At 37.9% G+C, this 21,654-nt stretch overlaps 1 protein-coding gene across 1 annotated transcript in view; it reads right to left on the bottom strand.

Moving 5' to 3' along the window:
• Window positions 1–21,654, bottom strand: part of LOC122797653 (lysosomal acid phosphatase-like) — a 120,534-nt gene that overhangs the window by 50,275 nt on the left and 48,605 nt on the right. The window contains exon 2 of the mRNA XM_044066194.1: window positions 1,862–1,957. Coding sequence (XP_043922129.1) covers window positions 1,862–1,957 — 96 coding nt within the window. The remainder of the gene's footprint in view (window positions 1–1,861; window positions 1,958–21,654) is intronic.

The raw sequence follows: 21,654 nt of genomic DNA on the forward strand, positions 1-21,654 counted from the left end.
TAAAGGAAGGGGGGATGGAGGCATTGTCAGTACTGAATGCAGGCCCCTTGCTGTGATGAGATTTCTCACCTCTCCTATTTACATACTGCATCCCTCTTGCCCTGCTGTCACATCATTTTTGAATACCCTTTTTTCCTTGCACTGTTCACTTTCTGTTTGATTTCTGCAAGAAAGATCATTGTTTAGTTGACATTCCTTAACTCATTTGAAGATAGGTAGGTGAAAAAGTTAATTTATTGACTGTGTCTTCTTCCCATCTTCTCAAGGCATTTAAAAACTTCCGGCAAGGTGGTCTAACTCAGCAAGGCTTTGTCCAAGAGTACATGCAACTGCTAACCCCCGCATCCTCAGGCAGGGGTTGCAGATGAATCAACGCATGTCTCTGTAACACTTGCTCTGCTGCAGGTGTCTACACCATAGCTACATTTTAATTACTTTGTCTGCACATCCTAAAAGCACTTTATGCTAACATAGCTGCACTGTATATTTGATGCTCTCATCCAGAATGTCTGTCACCATATTGTCTCTGTCTGTTAAAAGAGGTAATCTTAACATTCAATAATACGCATGTAGTAATTCATAGGTGGTTGAAGTATATACCTGTTGTTATCTGCCTCATGACTCTAAGAGAAATCTTTTGAAGTCGTTCTCTTTTCTTGTCTGTGCTGTAGGATGAAAGCAGAGAGCTTACATGGTGCATGACTGCATTGAACTTCTTTTGATCTATATAAACTCTGTGATTTGAGAATATACTAGCAAGTGACGTTTTCCAAACGTTGCACAGTGTTTGCAAAAAAAAAAGTGACTTATTTCTATTCCCCAGTCAAACAAGTCATTATGTATTGAAATCCTTTGGGAGAATTTGCATTTTGCATGCATACTTCTGAACACTGTACTAGTGACATTGTAGGCCATGGACCGTTTGGAAAGTCCATTTATCAAAATAAACAGTCACAATCGTAAGTTGCTAGTTCAGTCACAAAGAAAAATACAAACACAGTAACACTGATAAAACCAATCAAAAAGTTAGCTAAGCAAGTACTTATTCCATGGAAGTTGGATGAAACACGGAAGGAGTATATCAAGTCCACTTTTTGATGTCGAACTCAGACAAGTCAACAGGTAGAGACTTCCTTCTTCTCTTTGTTAGAGGGCTGTGTGGACTGAGGGTTAATCCTCTGCCAGACTGAATCATATTCTTCTGTAAACTTTGGGACATGAAGTTCAGCAAACTGATGAATAATCTCTTTTTTTTTTTTTTTTTTTTTTTTGGGTAAAACAAAGGAAGAAGAAGAACTGGTGACTGCAGGAGCATCTCCTCCTTATATGCTACTTGTTGTTCTGACACGGACCTAGGAGGGGGAGCTGCATTTGCAGGGGGCACCTGTAGATGCCTGCCTTCTACAAGGAGCACTACTGAAGTCGTGACATGTACAAATCTGATTGATAAGGAAAAGTTGTGTAGCTTAGATCCCTACAATGAGCAGCACTATAGTCAAAGATGACTGTGCTACTAATCACACAGTCCCAAGTCGTTTGTATAACGGTGTTCTTGACTAATTATGCATGACTTTGCTTGTAAAGCAATCTGAGATTCCTGCAGCATCAAGCATGTACATACATGGAATCATTAGATTCAAAATTGTACCTTTTACACTACTAAGCAATTTGGTCAGATAACTTTGTAATCAGAGGACAGAATTTGACTCAGAACTATTATCAACAAAACAGGATAACCAAATTTATTTGATTCGTTTAATGCCAGAGGAAAATAACAAAACAAAAAAAAAAAAAAAAATCAAGAAATGATTTCAAACAATAGAGGCAAAGGTAGTTAAGTTAGGTATTGGTGCATACAGACCGTAGTTAGTTGTCCAAATCCCTGTGGCCATGCATTTTCTTTGATTGGATTACTTGGAAATGAGTTTATTGGACTCCTGTCACCATGTCGATAGACCTAGTATATATATATATATAAAAAAAAAAAAAAGCTCATGAGCTGATGCCTCACTTATTTCAAACATTGCCTCAGATTTAAATCAGCTCTTGCTATTTGTGCATAACTTCAATATAGTGTTATAATTAGCATATTATATTAGCAAAATAGGCCAGATGTTAAAGTGAGATTTCATACATAAGCTGTGTTAACAATATTCCTGGGCCCAGCAGAAGCAGGGCAAACAGGGATTGTACAACCCAGTCTCTACAAGCCACAAGTCTGTAATGAGATACTTTGAGATGTTACACCAGTTATATACTTGTCAGATGTGCAATCAGTCATTAGGCAAGTGTGCTGTGTGTATTTAAACACATAAGAATGTAAAAATGAAGTTATGGGATAGAAATATGAATCCCCGAGAGGCCTGGCTAGTGAAACTGGCCCCATTGTAGCACTTAAACTGCCTTACCTGTTGGAACAGATTTTCTAAGCAATGAATTAATAAGGACCAAGTGGTGGCTGCAATGGTTATGGGTTTCTTAAAAGCATTTCACACTTTTAACCACTTATTTCAGAGGCTTGTAAATTAGACAAGCAGCCAAACACAGTGCTGGTTTATACGCTACTCTTGTAAGAGGAACTAAAATATTTAACAGGTAATATTATAACATGAGAAAGAAACAAATACTGCAATCTAAAATATCTCTGACTTGGAAAACATGATATGCCACAATATTCTAGTATGCTCATTATTTTTTTCTGGGCCAGAATAACACAGAACATTTATTTTCCGTTCAGCTAGGAAACTTACATCAAGGTGCTTCTTAGATTAAATTATGCATGCATCCAAATCCAGTACAAAGTCTCTGGATGCCATTATTTTACCAACTGTAAAAATAACCGCGGTGGTACAGTGGTAGCATTGTTGCCTCACAGCAAGAGGTTTTCCTGTTCGATTCTCTGCTGGAGTGCCTTGTGTGGAGTGTGCATGTCCTCCCCGTGGTAGAGTGGCCTCCGAAAGACATGCGTGAATGGGCATGCCTTCGCTGAAGGTTGGACATCGGGCTGGCAACTCAGCACCATAAAAATCGATTGCCAATCATTAGCGGACTGGAGTTTCGCTGTGGCGACCCCTAACTGGGAAAAGCCGGAGACACAAAACAATTTGAATGGAAAATACTGACTATTGTGTGCTACAGCAGTTGGACTCTGGGCTATGATTCTAACATTACAGACTTATTTTTTTAACTCATGACCGAGCAAAAAAGTTTCATATTGGTTCTGAATGGTCACATGCTTTATTGTGTTTCTGAATTTAAAGTTGATTTACTTTTAACCCGATTCTGATGAAGTCTCAATGAAAGCACTCAGAGAAAATGTGTGGTTTGCGTGTTCACAGTGTGTTTTCAGATTATGTATGGAGAATTATTATATACTAACTATGTTTATTGCATTTTTTTTCTAGTTCTGGATCACATATAAGGGAGTTGTAAGCTGTATATAGTAAAAAGGAGTATATTAGAAGGGGTTGCAATTTGAGAAGTTGACCCATAAGCTACCAAAAGCAAACTGGATGAGACAGATTTGTCAAGCAGTATGCCCAATAAAACTGAGTGGTACTGACATTAAGAATTTTTTTTTTGCAGGAAAGTAAGGCCCCTGCACCCTCAGTGAGGGAAACGTCCATATGTATTTATATGTACTAACGCTATGGCTGCATAACTAGAGAAAAAAAAAGTGGCAAAAATTACTCATGCACACTGCTAGCTTGCAGGCAGCCAAATAAAGCAAAACCCTTCTAGGACATGAACAGTCAGGTAGTTGGGCTAGAGGGATAGAATTCAAGCTATCACTTCTTGAATGGTAAAACTGCTTTTAGGAAGTGTTAGTTAGAAATCCTACAGTGACCACTCACTCTCACTGTTATGTCATACTGTCTGCTGTCCCCTTTAGTGAACCAAAATAAAGTGACAGTCATTTCACCAATAAAGCCCAAAATTCCCTGAGTGGCCTGCAAGCATGACTTGCAGTTTCATCATACCACAAACTGCGTTACCAGCTGACTTTCTGTGCATGGAATAAACAAGGACCAAGTGGTGGCTGCAATGCAATGTTAATGGATTTCTCCAAAGCATTTCGCACTTTAAACCGTTTGTTTCAAGAAGCTTGTAATTAGACAAGCAGCCAAAGACAGTGCTTTTGTAAGATACCCTCATAAGAGGAGCTAAAACGTTTGATGAGTAGCTATTATTTGTACTCTGTAACCGATGGCCTAGCTGGAACACCATGGGGTCATTACCTGGACCACTGCTTTTCTTTATTTTCATGAATAAGATATAGTCTTTATATCAAGACACTAATCTGTGTCAAAGTACAGACTAGCATTCCTTGTCCATCTGCGTCCACATCAACTCTCCAACAACTGTGTTGAATACACTTCATCCTTCTCCATTACTGGCTACAAAGTCCAGCCTCATACTGAATACTTCAGAATCTAAATACATGTTATTTCCCATGAAGATTAATACCAGATTGAAATTCTTAAACATTACCTCACCTGATAATACTTCATTCACCTCAAATATGTAGATGTTAACTTAAACCAAGACAAGAAATTTTGCATTAATATACAAATTTCCTTTTGCTAAATAAGTAAACTGCCTGGCACACTATATCAATCCAAGTTTTACATTTCCATGGAAGCAGAATTATGTTGTTCACAGCTTTACTGCAACCAAAACCGTTACTTGGTCACATTCCTTTCACTGATGGATGTGCCATCATTCGCAATATCCATGAAACCTCCTGTCATAAAACTATCACATTTGCTGCAGAAATGCATTGCCATAAGTACACAATAATCTCTATCTTGATTACAGCTAGATCACAGAACACAACATTTTTAGCTAGATATCACATATAACAATTTTACAAAAAGCCAAGGATCTTACATATGTATTAGACCTCCACAAACCTTCAATTATCTCACACCTCAAAAAAAAAAAAAAAAAAAAAAAAAAAAAAAAAAAAAAAAAAAAGGATGATTTGGTGAAATGATGATATCAGACCACTGTTTAAAGAACTTAGTAAACAGTCCTTTGCAACTAGGCACCTCTTTCTTGTGGTGTGACATACATCAATTTGCTATTTCATTGCATTTTTCTTTACGCTCTTTGTACAAGGTAATATTTGCCATCATGACACTTTAATCACACAGCCTATCTAATAAGTAACTTGTAACTTGCGTATAAACAAGTAGTGAGGGATGTGTTTTTTCCCTTCCGATACAAATGCAGTTTGGATAATATAATCTAAATTAATAACTTCAGATACCATCTATGTCTGTATTTTTTCTGAAGCTTTCTCTCTGTTTCCACTGAAATGGGCCTGCGGTAGAATGCTACTTTATAATCATCTAATACTCCACAAGGAAACTGACACATTCAGATAAACTATGACTAAAATTAATTTTTTCTCTAGTGGGACTTGACCATGGTAACTGACATTCTGCAGAATTACAAAATTTAGAAGAAAATTTAGAAGGGGTGGCTGCAGTGGTGCAGCAGTTAGAGTAGTCTCCGCACAGCAAGAGGATCTCTGGTTCAATTCTCGGCTGGGGTGCTTTCTGTGCGGAGTCTGCATGTCCTCCCCTACAGTCATGTGGGTTTCCTCCGGGTGCTCCAATTTCCTCTCGCATTCCAAGACAAGCAGTAGGTGGACTGTACACGCTAAATTGGCCATAGGTGAAAGAGAGCGTGTGAGTGAGTGGTACGAATGAACTACTCCCGGCAGTGTAAACCTTGGCTTGCGATGACCGCCACTGCTGAAGTGACTCCCTGACCCCATGTGCAAAATGGGAAAAGGGGGTTTAGGATGGATGGAATTGTTTAACCTTTTATGACAAGAAGACACATAATATTGGAATCTGACAGCAATGGCAGAATGTCATGTGCCTTTAACTTTTAAAATTGTAAAGTCTATGACTTTAAAATGAAAAATAAAATAATAACTTTAAAACCATTTAGATTTAAAGATGTCACTAGTACAATTAATGCAGCAATAAAATAGCAATAAAATGATTACCCTAATTAAATAAAACTGATACCAAAATAAACCAGAAAGTCAAACAGCATGCTACTACTGCCTTCCTTTTCCCCTTGCCACAGTGCCAGTGCCTACACAGTGATGTGTCTTCAGTTTATGGTATTTGCAAAGAAGGGCATATGTTCCAAACAACTGGGATGGTTTTCCTTTGTAGGTATTACAATGTGGGGAAAATATTGGCAGGATGATAAAAAAATATTATTAAAGAAAATGGTGATAAGGATTGGACAAGGTATGTATACCTGTATACCAAGCAACAAATGCGGATCCTGAATGGAAACCAAATGCTTGGATTTGTGGGAAGATTTGGACTAAAACATCGTTTACAGGCAGTGACATATTTTTAAGATAAAAATAAGTATTTTGAGCAGCATGGCTGTGGAGTAAGAGCTGGGGGCTGATTAGATCATGGGGGGTTTACAACACACTTCAACTGCTTCTTACAGTGGAAAAGCAATATAATTTGCTGTCTGTGAGTGGGAACATATCATAGGTTATGCTGTAACATCCATACAGTACTACAGATTGTTAAAGAAGCTGAAAGTAAAAATAGTGTGTGTGTGTGTGTGTGTGTGTGTGTGTGCGTGTATGTTTGTGACATAATCTGAAACATATTGCAATGGCCAGAATTTCTTTTAGTTAATTACAGTCAAAGGTTAGAGGTGCACCTACCCAAAAAGTAGTTAATTTTGGGAATGTCTAGGCAATCTTCGTGCGAAGGTAAATAATCTATAAAGTCACTTAATCATAGTTAAAAATTGTTGTGGCTTGAGAGGTGGCTACATGTTTTTTTTTTGTGTGTGTATATGTTTGTGTGTGCATGTGTGTGTATAAGGTGAAGTACATTACCAAGGACAGAACTTCTTTCATTTGACCATAGCCAAATACCAGAGGTGTATCCACAGAAATGAGGTCTTGTATACTTTAAAATATCATACAATATCACTGAATAATCACTAAATGGCGAGAGCTTCTAAACTACCTCTCCTACCTACAACTAACCACAGCTCACAAAATCCTCTTCAGACCCTAAGACTGTCCTGCTCTGAGCTCTGCTTTTAATTACTACCTCCCCAACAGGTCACTCAGATCAGGGGATCAGAAATTTTTACAGATTAACAAACCTAATCCCCCACCTGGTCAGCTTCTTTACTCATTCTCAATAGCCAAGAGCTGGAATGCTTTACCTCTACCCTTTAGAACTATTCAAAATTTCACTCATTTCATAACTTCCCTTCATAACCACCTTTCTTGCTGGATATGTACCTGTACCTAGCCCCGTTAGAAAACTGTATAACTTTAATATTTTCTTGTCATTCACTATTGTTGGTAAAACAGTAACAACTGTAAAGACAGATGAGAGAGCCTATAAGCCATGTAGATACTTAAGCTGTTTGCTTACCACCAATACATTTCTGTAATGTCTCTCTCGACAACTGTACACACTTACTTTTGTAATTGCTTTTCATTTTTTTGATTGTTCTTTTATTTTTCTGCAGAATTTTCTCTCTCTAGTTCTAAATGCCATTTTTCTGTAGAATTAGTTTATTGTAATGTTTAATTGTAATATTGAACTGTAAATTTTTAAGTGTTTATGTCTATACTATGGAGTTTTTTCCCCAGGCTTCCACTGAAAATGGGTTTGACTAGGCCCAGTGGACTTTCCCGGTAAACAAAAAGCAAATAAATAAATAAAAATAATAAATAATGTCTACAATGACATTTTAAAAAATGGCACTCAAGTAGTTTGTCCTCCAGTAAGCACCCACTGACTTGACGTTTGCAGTCTCGCATTTTTGAAATAAAGTTTAATCTTCACATCAGTATTAAAAATGGTTCTTCGATGCTCCAACTCCCAATAGACTGCTTAAGAGTTGAGGCACATGGACAATAAAATGTTATTTCCACATTAGTATTACAATCACATGATATAACCTTACCTTTGCTACTAATATGAAGAAAAATCACTCTTGCCTTGAAATTTTGTTTAATTCTTCTCAGGGGATGGTGCTATTTTAATGCCTTGCTTGCTTCAGACATGGTAGAACTACTACACATGAAGGACTCCCGTCACTCAATGAGCCTTTAGTATTATCTGCTGGCATGAAATAAGCATTGCAGAAACACAAAACTTTGTGATATCAGAATTTAGTCTTTTAGAGACTTATCAACCCCCTGTACTATCATATGTACTTCATAGTTTGGGAGACAATACTGTCTAGTTCAACATTTACAGATAGTGTGGCCTTTAACAAAGCCCTAAATACAATATGCTTTGCAACGTGCACAGCATTACTGTGACACTCTAAATGAAAAGGACATTTATATACTAAAAGCATTTTACATAACCAATGTTTTATCTGCATTTTTTGTACTCATTTATTTTACAAGGGCCAAGCAGTAACATTTGAAATATAGTAGGGGTATTCAGAGAGTTATGTAACACCATTGCCAAAAAGTACATTGGAGAAAGGGCAGCACAGCCCACTCAGGAATGTGTTGTGTAAAGGCCATGTGACAATGACATTAATCAAGCTGCTGGTCATGCTTTAATGGTCACATGACTGCAGGGAATGCAACACAAAGGTGATGTGATAGGTAATATGCATACTTACAAGTACCTAAGTATCTTGTAGATGCAACATGGGCACTGACGGCAGCCCATACGTGTCATCATACAGACGGGGAGAAAAGGAGATGACTGTGAAGTCAGAGATGGGGAAGAGCGTGTGTGTGTGTGTGTGTGTGTGTGTGTGTGTGTGTGTGTGTGTGTGTGGGGGCAGAGCATTTATTTTTGGACAGGTTCCCAGTTTCCATTTGTTTTATGAAGGACAGAAGAGGAAGGTAACAAGGATGAAGAAGCAAAGGCAGGAGGAAGCAGGACATAGGGAATGAAGCAGGGACAAAAAAAACATACAAGGGCACAAAAGAGGGGACTGCTACTGGAGCAATGAAAAGTGTTGGGAGGTGTATAACTGGCGATCATGAGGACTGATTACAGACAGTGTAGGGGGGTGAAACATAAGGAAAGGGAATACCATCATGGGGGAAATGGGGGTGTGAATACCTGCCTGACTGGCCAAAGGGGAATGCACCCAAATGCCAATCGCATCCATGCCTGACATTGTGTTGGGCACTGCCTCTGGTGGCTTGGCGGACAGGACAGAGTGGGCATGTTATTCAATCAGCCACACAAGGAAATGGCCTAAGGTGCCCAATGGAGATGTCCAGCTGCTAAGTCCCCTTGGAAATCCTCAGCCACTGCACTTGTCAACTGGTGACCCAGGGGACTCCCTGGAGTACTCTCAGTGGAGAAAGCTCAAAGGCCATTTGTAGGCCCTTTAGATAACCTTACACAGGATGACCATCATCATCCTGCAGAAATGCAGGTCTGGGGATGAATGGTGGCAAAGCAGCAGGCATGATGGTTGGAGTAAAACTAGATGGCTAATGCCATATCACAGCTGGCACTACAATTGATCCTGCAGAAAAAAACAGCATTAAATACAACAGATTAGCATACATGTGCATGACAATTTCTTCAAATATGATAGTGCAGACAGCAATAAACCACACAACCCACTACCTGAGCAGCCTATCACATCGCCTTAGAAAGGCCACATAATTCATTTCTAGCCAATTCTGCTGTAAAACATAAACAGAAAGTAATAAGTACATGTCAGACAACAGAAGACAATCACAATATATGACGGTCAAGATGTACACTACCACACCAAATACAGATTGCTTACAACAGAAAGTTACCTCTTTGTCCAACCTTTACCTGTCATTGGTGCGAAGGCTACTGAACCTGGACCTGTACTTGCAGTGCTCACTGGGTAGGGGGTGATGCTAGTGTCATTACTCAATACCATGGCAAGCTGGTGGCAGGAATCTGTCTTACTGAGGTGGCCACTGTACTGATCCAGCAGGTTCTCCCTTCAGGCCCTGTAAGATTCCTGACAGCACCAGGTAGATACTGTCAGTAAAGCTAGACATGATGGCAAACTCATCTCCTCCTTATTTCTAGACTTGCCTAAGCCTTCAACACAGATTGTCACAACAAACTTCTTCTTCAAATGTCCTCCGTCTCTCAGCCCACCCCTTCTATGATTTAAAAGCAATCTATCCAATAGGTATAATTCAATAAAGTGGCACTTCACCATCTTTCCATACCTCCCAGTCACCACTGGTGTACCACAAGGCTCTATCCTTGGTCCCCTCCTTTTTAATACTCTCACCAACACCCTCCACACATCCATAAATCGGGTCTCCCTAATACAGCATGCAGATGACACCACAGTCATTGCACATCTGACATGACAACTCCATAAATTACTCAGCAAGCTTTAACAGCAACTGAAACATAACTGTAACATACAACTCATGCTCAACCCTAGAAAAAAAAAAACTACTACATTTTCCCCCAGTTCCCTGTCCCATGAAAATAATGTAAAGTCCTCTTGCTTGATAATACAACCATTGAAGTCATTTCTTACAGCAAATTATTAGGGATGATAGCAGATGATAATCTTAAATTCAACCTGCATATACAAAATCTGCATAAGACAAACTTATCAAAATCTAGGGAAGCTTTATAGATCCAAATATTTCTCACAGACACAACTAAAGCTACACTTGCACTACTTATCTCACCCTCACACTTCTTTATGGTGCTTCCATCCTTACTAACCTTCGGGCATCACACAAATCAAAAGTTGATACAATGCAATAGCAAAGCCGCTAAATTTGCAAATACCACTTTCAGAACCTACCACTGTACAGCACTGAAAAGCCTAACTTGGCTAGAAATACCATAACTAACAAACACAGATTCCTACCACTTATAAAATTTTCCAGAATCCATCTGCTTGTGCAGTACTAAATAACATTCTACACACCTATGTTACCAGTCTGTCATTACGATCCAATGACCAAAAACTGCTGTCTGTCCACAAAACTATCAAATCTGCTGATCATTGTCTGTACTTGTACAATGTTACGAAGGCCTGGGACTCCTTATCTCTATCCATCAGGTGATACCCTCCCTCCCATCCTTCAAATTTGTTTTTTTTTTTTTACACTTCCTAGTCCAAAGCTAGATCTGTTCTTACTCAACTCCAGGATAAACTATATCCCTAAATGTGAACAAATACCTTATTCATACCTTACACCTCCTTACACTCCCCTCACTCACTCACTTCCTTACTTCTACACATTTCTCTCCTCTGGCTTTCTCTCTAAATACTTACAACCAATTAAAGAACTCCATCTGTCACCATACAAGTACATCACAGCTTGCAAATCCCATCAATCACTAGATAATGTATTAATTAAATTCCAGCTCCAAGTCAAACAAACTCCACATACAGCTCCATTAAAAGTGAAATACTTTAAACACAAGTAAAAATAAAACTCTGATGAAGTCTTATCATTAACAGACGAAAGCACTCAGTTTTTTCACAAGATCTACAAGTTATATTTTTATGTATGCTTAAAGTACTTCACTTTTGACGGAGCTGTATGTGGAATTTGTTTTGACTTGGAGCTAAAACTAACTACAAGAGAAAATTTAATTAATTCATTATCTAGTGATCAACGGGATGCACATGCTGTGATCTGCTTGTGTGGTGCAGCTGGAATTCTTTTATTTGTTATAAGTATTTTCTCTCTAAATACCCCACACGCCTGATTTTCTCTCACTTTGTGTTGCAGTTCCTGTTTGTATTACGCTAAGTTATCTTTATTATCTTTATTTTTAACCATTAAATTATTGTCATGTAACCTGCATCTATTCTTAACCAATATTTTCATATTATGTCTAATTTGGTATAATTTTTAAACTGTGTTGTTTTGTATTTTTTTTTTAAAGACTATAAAATTATTGTTTTTAAAATGTTTTGTAATACTTTGGAGCATTTTTCCATGGGACTCCATTGAAAATGAGCTTCTACCTAGTCAGGCGTTCCCAGTAATCAAATGTCATTAAAAATAAATAATAAACAAATAAATACTTCTATACCATAACATGAATGCTGATCGTGTACACTGGGATATCCTTTATTCAGAACAGCTGATTGTTGTGGCTCATTGTACTAATTTTGTACACTTCTGACTGACTATGCCTTGTTTGAATTCATCACCTGCATAAATGATAGCCCGCATGTTGACACCAGTTTGTATGTCATCATACAGTCATTTGAATACCATGCATAACACACTACCTGCCTTGTAGTATGGTCGCACTATGTTTGTCCGAGTCACATTCTGCCTGCATGGTGTCTCTCATCTTACTATTTTGCATAACACTCTACACCATTTGTTTTTGAATAACACCCAGTGTCTCCTAAATGAGATAAGAAATGCACTACTTTGTGTTTTTTCCGCTTCCTTTCTTTACATGTAGCTGCTCTGCATAAGCTGTGGGGTGAATGTGATTAGTGACTGCATTCATTTTTTTTGTTTAGTTTCACATTAACTGTAACCTGCAAAATCTGTATAATACTCAAAATGCTGTAGCATGGTGTAATGTCTATAAATATGTCTAATTTCTTACAGAACTTCTTTATCAAAACTTTACCCTCCTAACAGATTGATTATTGAATTGAGAAGGGTGTGTTATATATATTTTTTAAATAACATTTACTTTCCGCACTGATATTGAAAGTGCCATACCACACTTTTTCTACCAGAATAAAGAAAATTAACATTTTTTAATATTTATCTTGCTATGTTAATTTGTTCATGGATTCTCACAGATGGAAAAAGCTACTTTAATGGTTCCTTGCTTCTGGTTTGTTAGAACAGTTTTGGCTAAATAAACTTATCACTGACTAGTGAACAGTGATTCTTGCATTAAAGATTTCTGTAGATCTTCATTATTTCTTCCAAGGGTATAGTTATATTTTTAATGCAAAATCTGGACAATCAGAGGGCATCAGAGTGCACTTCCACTATAAACTCCTTCTCAGTGTGACATTGCTTGTACAGTCCACAACATCATATGACATGTCAGTGGCAGAACCCTTGACAGAACTGCTCCACAGGGAACTGTTAATACTTTGACAAGGCAAAGTGTTACACTGAAATCGAACATTCTCATTTTCAAAGGTTGGTGGTGGACTTCAGGTCAATTCACAACATCTGCCTCTTTCATGGCAGATGTTGCCTATTTTCAGAGTGGCAAAGACATTAAACACAAAAAAGTCATTCCTATCCATGTAGACATGGTTATTCTTGAGGTGTCTAAAGGGATCACTAAAACAGAGAGGGACTCTGCTGATGTTCTATAGTATATGGTATGTGTGTGTATGTGTGTGTATAACACAGGGTTGGCCTACTTCTCTATAAAGCTGTACTTTTCAGCTATTACTGCCTGTACAGACATTGAACATGCTTTAACTTTAAATTAAGCTGTGAAGTAGTTTTTGAAAAGTATTTTACATTTAGGGTCCCCCTAGACATTCAGTGTCCCCAGTGTGGGAGCTTAATTATCTGAAAAATTCACATTTCACCATTTCAGCCCATCATTTCATGTGACCTGAAATGCTTGGCTTGGAACACTCATTTTAGTGATAGTTACCTTGGAGAATTTCTGAACAGTAGGCCTTCTCTTCTGAATAGTTAACATTAATATCTAAAGAGCACTTACCCACAAGAAGACGGCATAAAAAAAAAAATCTTGCATGACAAATGTGGTTTCATAACTTACCATGAACAATGTCATTCAGCTTCCTGTTTTGTTCCCCAGAAAATAAAAGAAAGGGGGAATCAGTGTGAAGTGTATGGGTGTTCATAGATTTCTCAGGTATTGTACAGAAAGGACCGACATCTGACTAGTCATTTGTCTCTTTCAGGAAGGCAGGTTTCTTTGTAACCAAACTTGCCATTTCTAAATGATTAGACAATATATTGTTTTTGTTACAGTAAGTACAACCAAACTTTGATTAAGTAGAATACAGCCCACTTCATTAGGCTGGCAACTGCAAGTGTAACCTTTTACTGAAATGCTTCAGTTCAAAGTATGGCCATAATTTCACTATTTTCCTAAGCATTAAACATTGGATATCTGATCGAGGTAGAGAGCAGGAGTTCTTTCAGCAATTTTGCAGAGGATGCTTTCATTCAACCTCCATTACTGGGAACCAAAGGAAATAACCGCTTGGTACTCTTGTAAAACATTCACATGATTTACTGCAGCAATGAGCCCTACGATGTACATAATTTTGTGTCAGATGCAGGTGTGCAAATAACAGGATTATTCCTGCAGGTTATATTCCTGTCCCCAATTACCCATGTTTTATGCAAATGACATTTCAGTACTTCTACTATCATTTTATTCTTATTTGAGTTGGATGTTATAATTCAGTACTTCTATCATTTTACTGTTACTTGATTTGAATATTATAATGTTAACCATAGTTTAGTCACATGTGGCATAGATTTTGCACTACAACTGCATTGCTTTATACAGTGTTATATATCATTACACATTTTATATAATCTGAGTTTATAAATTACCCTTTTCCTTTCATTCCATGACTACTTTAGCCTGTTGTAACAGCATTTGCTGATGAAGTCTCACAGTTGCGAATGACTGAAAAGCAAATGGAAAGAATAAATCCACCACCTTCTGAAGGAAAAAAAAAACACAGCTGCTGTATTGCCCCAGACACAGCCTACCATGAAAGAGGAAGAATAATACACCCTTGAAGAAATAAGAACAGCACCCAGGAAACTAAGACAAGGTAAGCAGCACATTCAGATGACATCATAGCAGAAATAATGAAGATACTGGGTGAGTTAGTGGACAAATGACTCGAGGGCACTCATCACAGTATAAAGAGAAAGGCATACCCCCAGATGACTGGAGAATAGGCATTTTTGTTCCAATGTACAAAAACAAAGGGGACATCTGTAACTATGAGCAGTATGGATGTATCAAACTCCTGTCATGTTGCATGAAAGTGCAGGAGAGGGTGACTGATAACTGAATATGCAAAGTAGTACAAACTAAGATGGGAGATGAGGAGTTTAGATTCAGCCGAGGATGCAGTACACCCAACTTAATGTTTGCAGTGAGACAGCTGATGTGGCACCCTGACCCTATGTAGAAAAAATGGGAAATTGGGGGTTGATGATGACGACAACGACAATGATCTTGTAGAAGAGAGAGATTCTCATCTGAAGTGAGGTTGGAATTCAGGCCAGCATGGCCTTTGTAAATCAGAGTAAAACTTTTGTAAAAGTTAGGTGAAAACATATGTGTAGGTTTCAGTTCTGTTCAGACTAAAGTAACAAAAACAAAAATCTATTATGTTGGAGTGATTTCAGACCTAAAATGGGCATTTCTGTATAAAACAAGTCTTTGCATTCTTTGCATTTGTTGAGGTATAATGGCATTAAAATGATTTTAATATAAGATGCAGCTGCTTATTTCTCTTCTTTGAGGGTAGGAAACAAGTCTAGCGTTATTTTGTAGTAAATTTTGCCAGTAACATTCCCTCAGGTTTCACCAATAAATGTTGAACCATTTCTGATACAAGGCTTTTATATCAAAGAGCAAAAGTACTAAAAACAACAACAGACCTTTTGAAAAAAGCTGAACGGTTTAGGAGTAAATCGTGCCTAGTTTCTCCACCTTCTCTTTCAACAATGGCATCTTTGTCCACATTTTCAGTTTTGGGTTTTCCATGATTTAGTTGGAGTTGTTCAGATATCAAGGAGTATTACTCAACTTTTGTAAGGTAAGATATTTTTGTAGGTGTTTTTTTTTTCTCAGTAGTGAGTTTCAAAACCTTTATATTCAACACATTTTCCATGGTAATTTCTGTTTACTGACTTACAGTCTTGCTGTCTCTTTCAAATAATCTAAAATACAGTATTTATAAGCTTCTGTTGCTTCTTTTGTGTGTCAATGTGAAGTTTTATGCATTAGTTCATTTTCTTAGTTTCATGACGGCTGCTTTTTTTTTGCACTGCTTCATTTGGCTCCATACAGCTACAGAGTACTTTCCATCTGACATTTTATGAATGACATACATAGCCTGCATTTACTTTTCCATTGACTTTGTTTATTGACTGTTTTGTATGGTTCTTGCAGCTTTCTGGGTGCTTAAGTCCAGGTTATAGTCACATCTGTTTTTGGCATCATTAGTCTTCTATAATAGCACAGATGGTTCCACATCATCTGGACATGTCCACGAGTGTAGTTTCAGCTGGCAAAAACAAAGCATTTGAAGAAGCTTCAATCAAATGAAAAAAACATTTTTGCACGAAGACAAGAGCCCTTACACCCTCCAAGTCAGAGATTTGATTCTTATTTATGTATATTAATTCCAGGATCACAAAATCTCAGAGAAGATTGAAAATCCCAAAAATATAATCACTACTGTCACACTAATACAAACATTACCGGCAGTGATCCTCAACTGAAAACGGCAATTAATGAGGTACAGCTGAAGGAAGTTTACCGGATGAGCTTAAACCTTGTCCAGTTTACACCTGACCAAGGGTAGGGAAGCTGATGGAGATAACCTCAGTCAAGTTTTATATGTTGCAAGGTAGCAGACTCATGTTGTGGACATCCCATGTTACAGTATGTTGTACAAACATGTTGTGGACATCCCATATTACAGTATGATGTACAAACTCATTGTGCACATCCCATGTTACAGTACGTTTTACAAGCTAACATATTCATTATTTTATGCTTCAGCCATATATGCTGCCAGGCTTTCAACATTTAACATTTTGACATTGGTCCTTCAGCATTCTGTCTTTTGCATTATGTATTTAGTGTTTATTATGAACTGCTGTGCACTGGATAAAAAGCCCATTAGCTATTTTTTCCTGCTTTGTTTACTGTATGCTGCGAGTATTACCGTTAGCTTTGTGTAAAAGTAATTTATGAGTACATTATAGTGATGGTTTTAGTTGGCTGTCTGTAGCTCTGTTTACCCTCTGGTACGTCATAGCTTAAAAGGGATCATTTGGACTGGTCTGTGTATACGGGTGACAAAACACTAAGTAAGTAAATAAATCTAGATTAAGGCAGAGCCCCACTGAGAAGGAATTGCATGGGGGATATAAATACCAATATATATCTGCCAAATAGGAATAACACTCCTCCCTTAACCCAGTCCCTTTATTCATTGCAGCTTTAAATTGTGGCTGCAGTTTGGATGTAGCATCTGAGCCTGGATTAAGTATCACATTTAATTCTCCTCTCAGTGTTGTCACCCTGGAACACCTCTAGTTAACATCTTCCATGTTTTCCGATGTATTTTCAGGAAAAGCTAGTAGAAAATTACAAGCTACTAACAGGCAACTTTTATGAAACAGTAGCGTTGTCGCCTCACAGTTAGATGTTGCACGTTCGATTCTCAGTTAGAGCGTCTTCTGTGTGTCGACATGCCTGAATGGGCGTTCCTTCATTGAAGGTTGTGCGTTAGGCCCAGCAAGCCAGCACGTAAAAATCTACTGCAAATCATTAGCTGACTGGAGTTCCGCTGTGGCGACCCCTAACTGGGAAAAGCCGAAAGACAGTTTAGTTTGAACTTGAGGCTGCCTGGATATTAAACTGACTCAAAAGTATCTCTGTTGTCATCACTTATATTCACCACTTTCTTTCCTCAAGAAACTGCATTATAATTTACAGAATTCAGAGAGGCTTTAGTCATATACAATGGTTATTTAATGACAAAATAGGGTCTAGTGTAACAAAATTTGCATCTTTATAATCTCAAATTAGCATCATCATCTCCAGAAATTTAACCATTTGATATTCTGAGACTTGTAAGAGCTGAGCCCCAGAACAGTGAGATGACTTCTTTCGGCTTTTCCTGGTTAGGGGTCGCCACAGTGGATCACCTATCTGCTCATGATTGGCAGTGGAGTTTTACAGTGTCGAGTTGCCAGCTCAGAGCCCAACCTCCCACAGAAGGCACACACATGCACTCATGCCTAGGGACAATTTAGAGAGTGTCCAATCCACCTACAGCATGTCTTTGGGATGTAGGAGGAAACCAGAGCACCAGAAGGAAACCCACACGACCACAGGGAGGACATGTAGACTACGCACAGAAGGCACCCCAGACAAGGATCAAGGATCGAACCAGAGAACCTCTTGCTGTGAGGTGGCAACACTAACTGCCACACCACCGTGGCCGCCCTCCCAGAACAGTGAGACTGAATGCTTAAAAATGCAGGCTTAAAATATATTAAGTCTGTGACTTCTCTTTCTCTGAGTATTTCCTTTTCTCTGAGGTCTGGAGATCTCACTGTTTGTACATATAAATTAGTGGGATGTAGGGGCCTGCTCCCTGAAAAAACAAACAATTTTAAAATGAGAACAGCATTTCTGACATTCACTGTCTCCTGCATTTCTGTACTTTATTTCATAATAATAGGCCTTGCAGTTATGAGAATCAGAATTACAATAGGGAGCCACCAAGACATAATCTTGTCATCTTTATTTTCTTGAAATTCTCTAGATTTAAATTACAATGTTCTGGGTGGCTGCTTCTAGTAACAGATGACAGAGGTAGAATCTACCTTTCTTATTGCTGATTATCTGAGGGGAAGAATAAAGACTAACTATCTTAGTGACGATTTATTCCAATTTATGCCTGGTTTGATCACAAGACTTACATCTGCCGTTCTTGTACTTGTAAGTTCCAAATCTTTCCAACCGGATTTCTAATTGACTGCCAGGATCAGCAATGCCAGTAGTCACAAGTTTAGGAGTTCAGTTGTGATTCTGTATAAACATACAAAGAAAACTCCTAGTGTGAAAGTGTTTTTGAACAGGCAAGTAGTCCCATATTTTATTATGAATCACTGGATTTAATAATATCCATCCCCCAATCAACATTGCATATTTTAGCAATGGTCTTGCTCATGATTAGCTAATTATTTTTTATAAATAATAAACCTATTATTACTCTCTTGTAGCTTGCTAACATTCAGACTCATGTCAACAGTATCAGCTTTGCTAACTTTTTTTGAAGCTTTCTTTTTAAGATCTAGCTGGCCTTATATGGACAAGTCTTCAGCCTATCTCAGTCATAGTAAAAGTGACACAGCACACTACTATTCATAAAAGTCACCAGATCTTAGAGTACAATGCATTTCATATCCAGATGCATTTCTGCAGTTCAAAAGCAGTGGGATATTCTGAATCCATCTGGATTAGGTTGTCAGAACTGAATCTTAAGACCAATGAAATTACTCATACCGATAAAACCTATAAAAGGAATGATCTGGAATCAGTCTCTTTTTGAAGAAGGAAGATTTGGAAATGGATTTAATTTGTTTTGAGAAAAGTATTTAGATGAAGGGATCGATCTAAATACTTGGACTCTTAGCAATCCTTTGTTTGAATTTCTAATTCGCATATGTAGTTGCTAGAGTGTCTTGGTATATGTTTTTTTTTTTTTTTTTTTGAAGATTGTAAAATTATTATTCGTAAAATATTTTGTAATAATTTGGAGCTTTCCTCCCCAGGCCTCTGCTGAAAATGGGCTTCTACCCATTTGGACTTTCCTGGTAATCAAACGCCAATCATTCAATTAATCAAGGGTCTTTCATCAAAACAGCAGAACACGTTTTGTTATCAGTTATCCAGTAATCTATATACAGTCCAAGAGCAACCACTAAACTACAGAATGAAAGTTTCCCAATAAGTACGGCTCTTACTAAGCTCAGGAATCCTGACATCTCTCCACGGTTTACTGCAGAATGGAGGACAAAAAAAATCACTGCTGTTCATATATCTGTTGTTTCTTCTACATCTAAGTGATTACCATTGTATCTTAACACTGAACAGTGCCTCAGAAGCTGGATACATTCAACAGGCTGAGTCAATGCTGCCTCTTCAGCCTAGTAGTAAAATGTTGTCATGCTATGATGACAGTCACAACGGAGATGGCAGCTTCATGATGCTCTGGGAGATCTTAGAATTTTAAGAAGGATTAACAGAATAAAAGGGAGTAAAAGGGTGTCTTGCCTTCATATGTCCTCTAGTCCTGGACAGATGTACTGACTGAGTGCTGAACATTTGTCAGTGCACCAGTGCCTGGCTATTTTGTCACATACACCATGTTTGCTTGGAAACTGCAGAAAAAAAAACAAGTATCCCTTGAGCAGTCGTTGAAAGTTCTGACCTATGCCCTTAAATGTTATCAGTTTCTGGTCATCCTGAAAAGCTCTACTGTCCAAAGCGGGATTGCCTTTTATTTTTATTTTATTTATTTTACATTTGTTGACCTGGTTAGTCTAGCTGGATACATGTCCATTTTCAGTAGAGGCCTGGGGAGAAAAACTCCACTACCAAGTTATACAATTTAGTAAATATGCAAAGCTTATACATATAAAAACAAGTGAAACAATTTAATAAATCTGCGGAACCCCTTTGCATAAAATGTTGCTACAATATGTGAGAGTGGCATGCATAGTTAAGATACACAAAAGACAGTATTTGTTAACTCATTTGTATTGGCTATGAATCCAAGAAGAGGATAATCACAGATCAAATTTTTTTTTTTTTTTTTTTTTTTTTAAGAAATGCTATCTTTATCAGTAAAACAAGTATAATTAGAAGAGAAGAAAGGCATAAAAGTAAAAGTTATACTCCTATAACAGTGGTAAGGCAAGAGGCAAAAAGTGTCAGTCAGGATTGGTACATAGGCATAGCCATTGGGAATTGAGGAAGGTTTTTAGTTGCTTCTTGAAAAGTAGTGTTACCAATGATGCAAGTTCACTTGGAAGCTTGTTCCAATTAAAACCAACAGTGTTAGTAAACAGGCAGTCACCAGATTTATTGTAAGATTTTAAGGGAGGCAACCAGTAGCTTGTTAGCTGAGTGAAGGGTTGTGAGGTTTTTAATAAGGGCTAATAAGTTTACAGAGTATGGGAGTATTCATGGGGTGATACAAGAACTTGTGGGTGATTGCAAGTTGTTGAAGCAACAGCTTGTTTTGCAATTCCAGCCAACCTACTTGTTTAAGATTTATGCAATGGTGGGTATGAAATGGAGCTCCTGTGGCAAATCTAGCAATGTTATTGTATGAGGTTGCCAGTTTATTAAAATTGGATTTTGATAAATTGGTAAAAATAGGAGAGGCATAGAGAAGGGTAGAGATCAGTTGTGTTTGTGCTATAGTAGTCCTAGCTGAAGGTGTAAGGAAGGGTTTGAGCCTAGACAGCAGAGTTTTTCTATTTACTGATTTAATGGTCAAGTTAATGTGTGAATCGAAGTTAAGATTATGATCAATTGTGTCACCTAGAAGTTTGGTGGTCATGTCAGGTGATATTATCATGCCGTTGTTTGATACAATTGTGAAGTGAGAGGACTTTTGTGTAGGAGTGAATAGTAATAATTTAGTTTTTTTGGGGGTTAAGAAGGAGACAGTATTGATGGAACCAGTTTTCAGCTGATGTAAATACTTTTTGGGTACTAGACTGCAGCTCAGCAGAAGAAACCATGGCACAGATAAGGTGTCAAGTCATCTGCATATTGAATGCAGGTGGTTTGCGGAAGGGAAGTTTTCAGATCATTAATAAAAATAGAAAAGAGGAGGGGTCCCAAAATAGAGCCTTGTGGGACTCCA

Source organism: Protopterus annectens, chromosome 3.part1, assembly GCF_019279795.1.
Source record: "Protopterus annectens isolate FY-2018-M chromosome 3.part1, PAN1.0, whole genome shotgun sequence".
In the NCBI taxonomy this organism is placed as follows: domain Eukaryota; kingdom Metazoa; phylum Chordata; order Ceratodontiformes; family Protopteridae; genus Protopterus; species Protopterus annectens.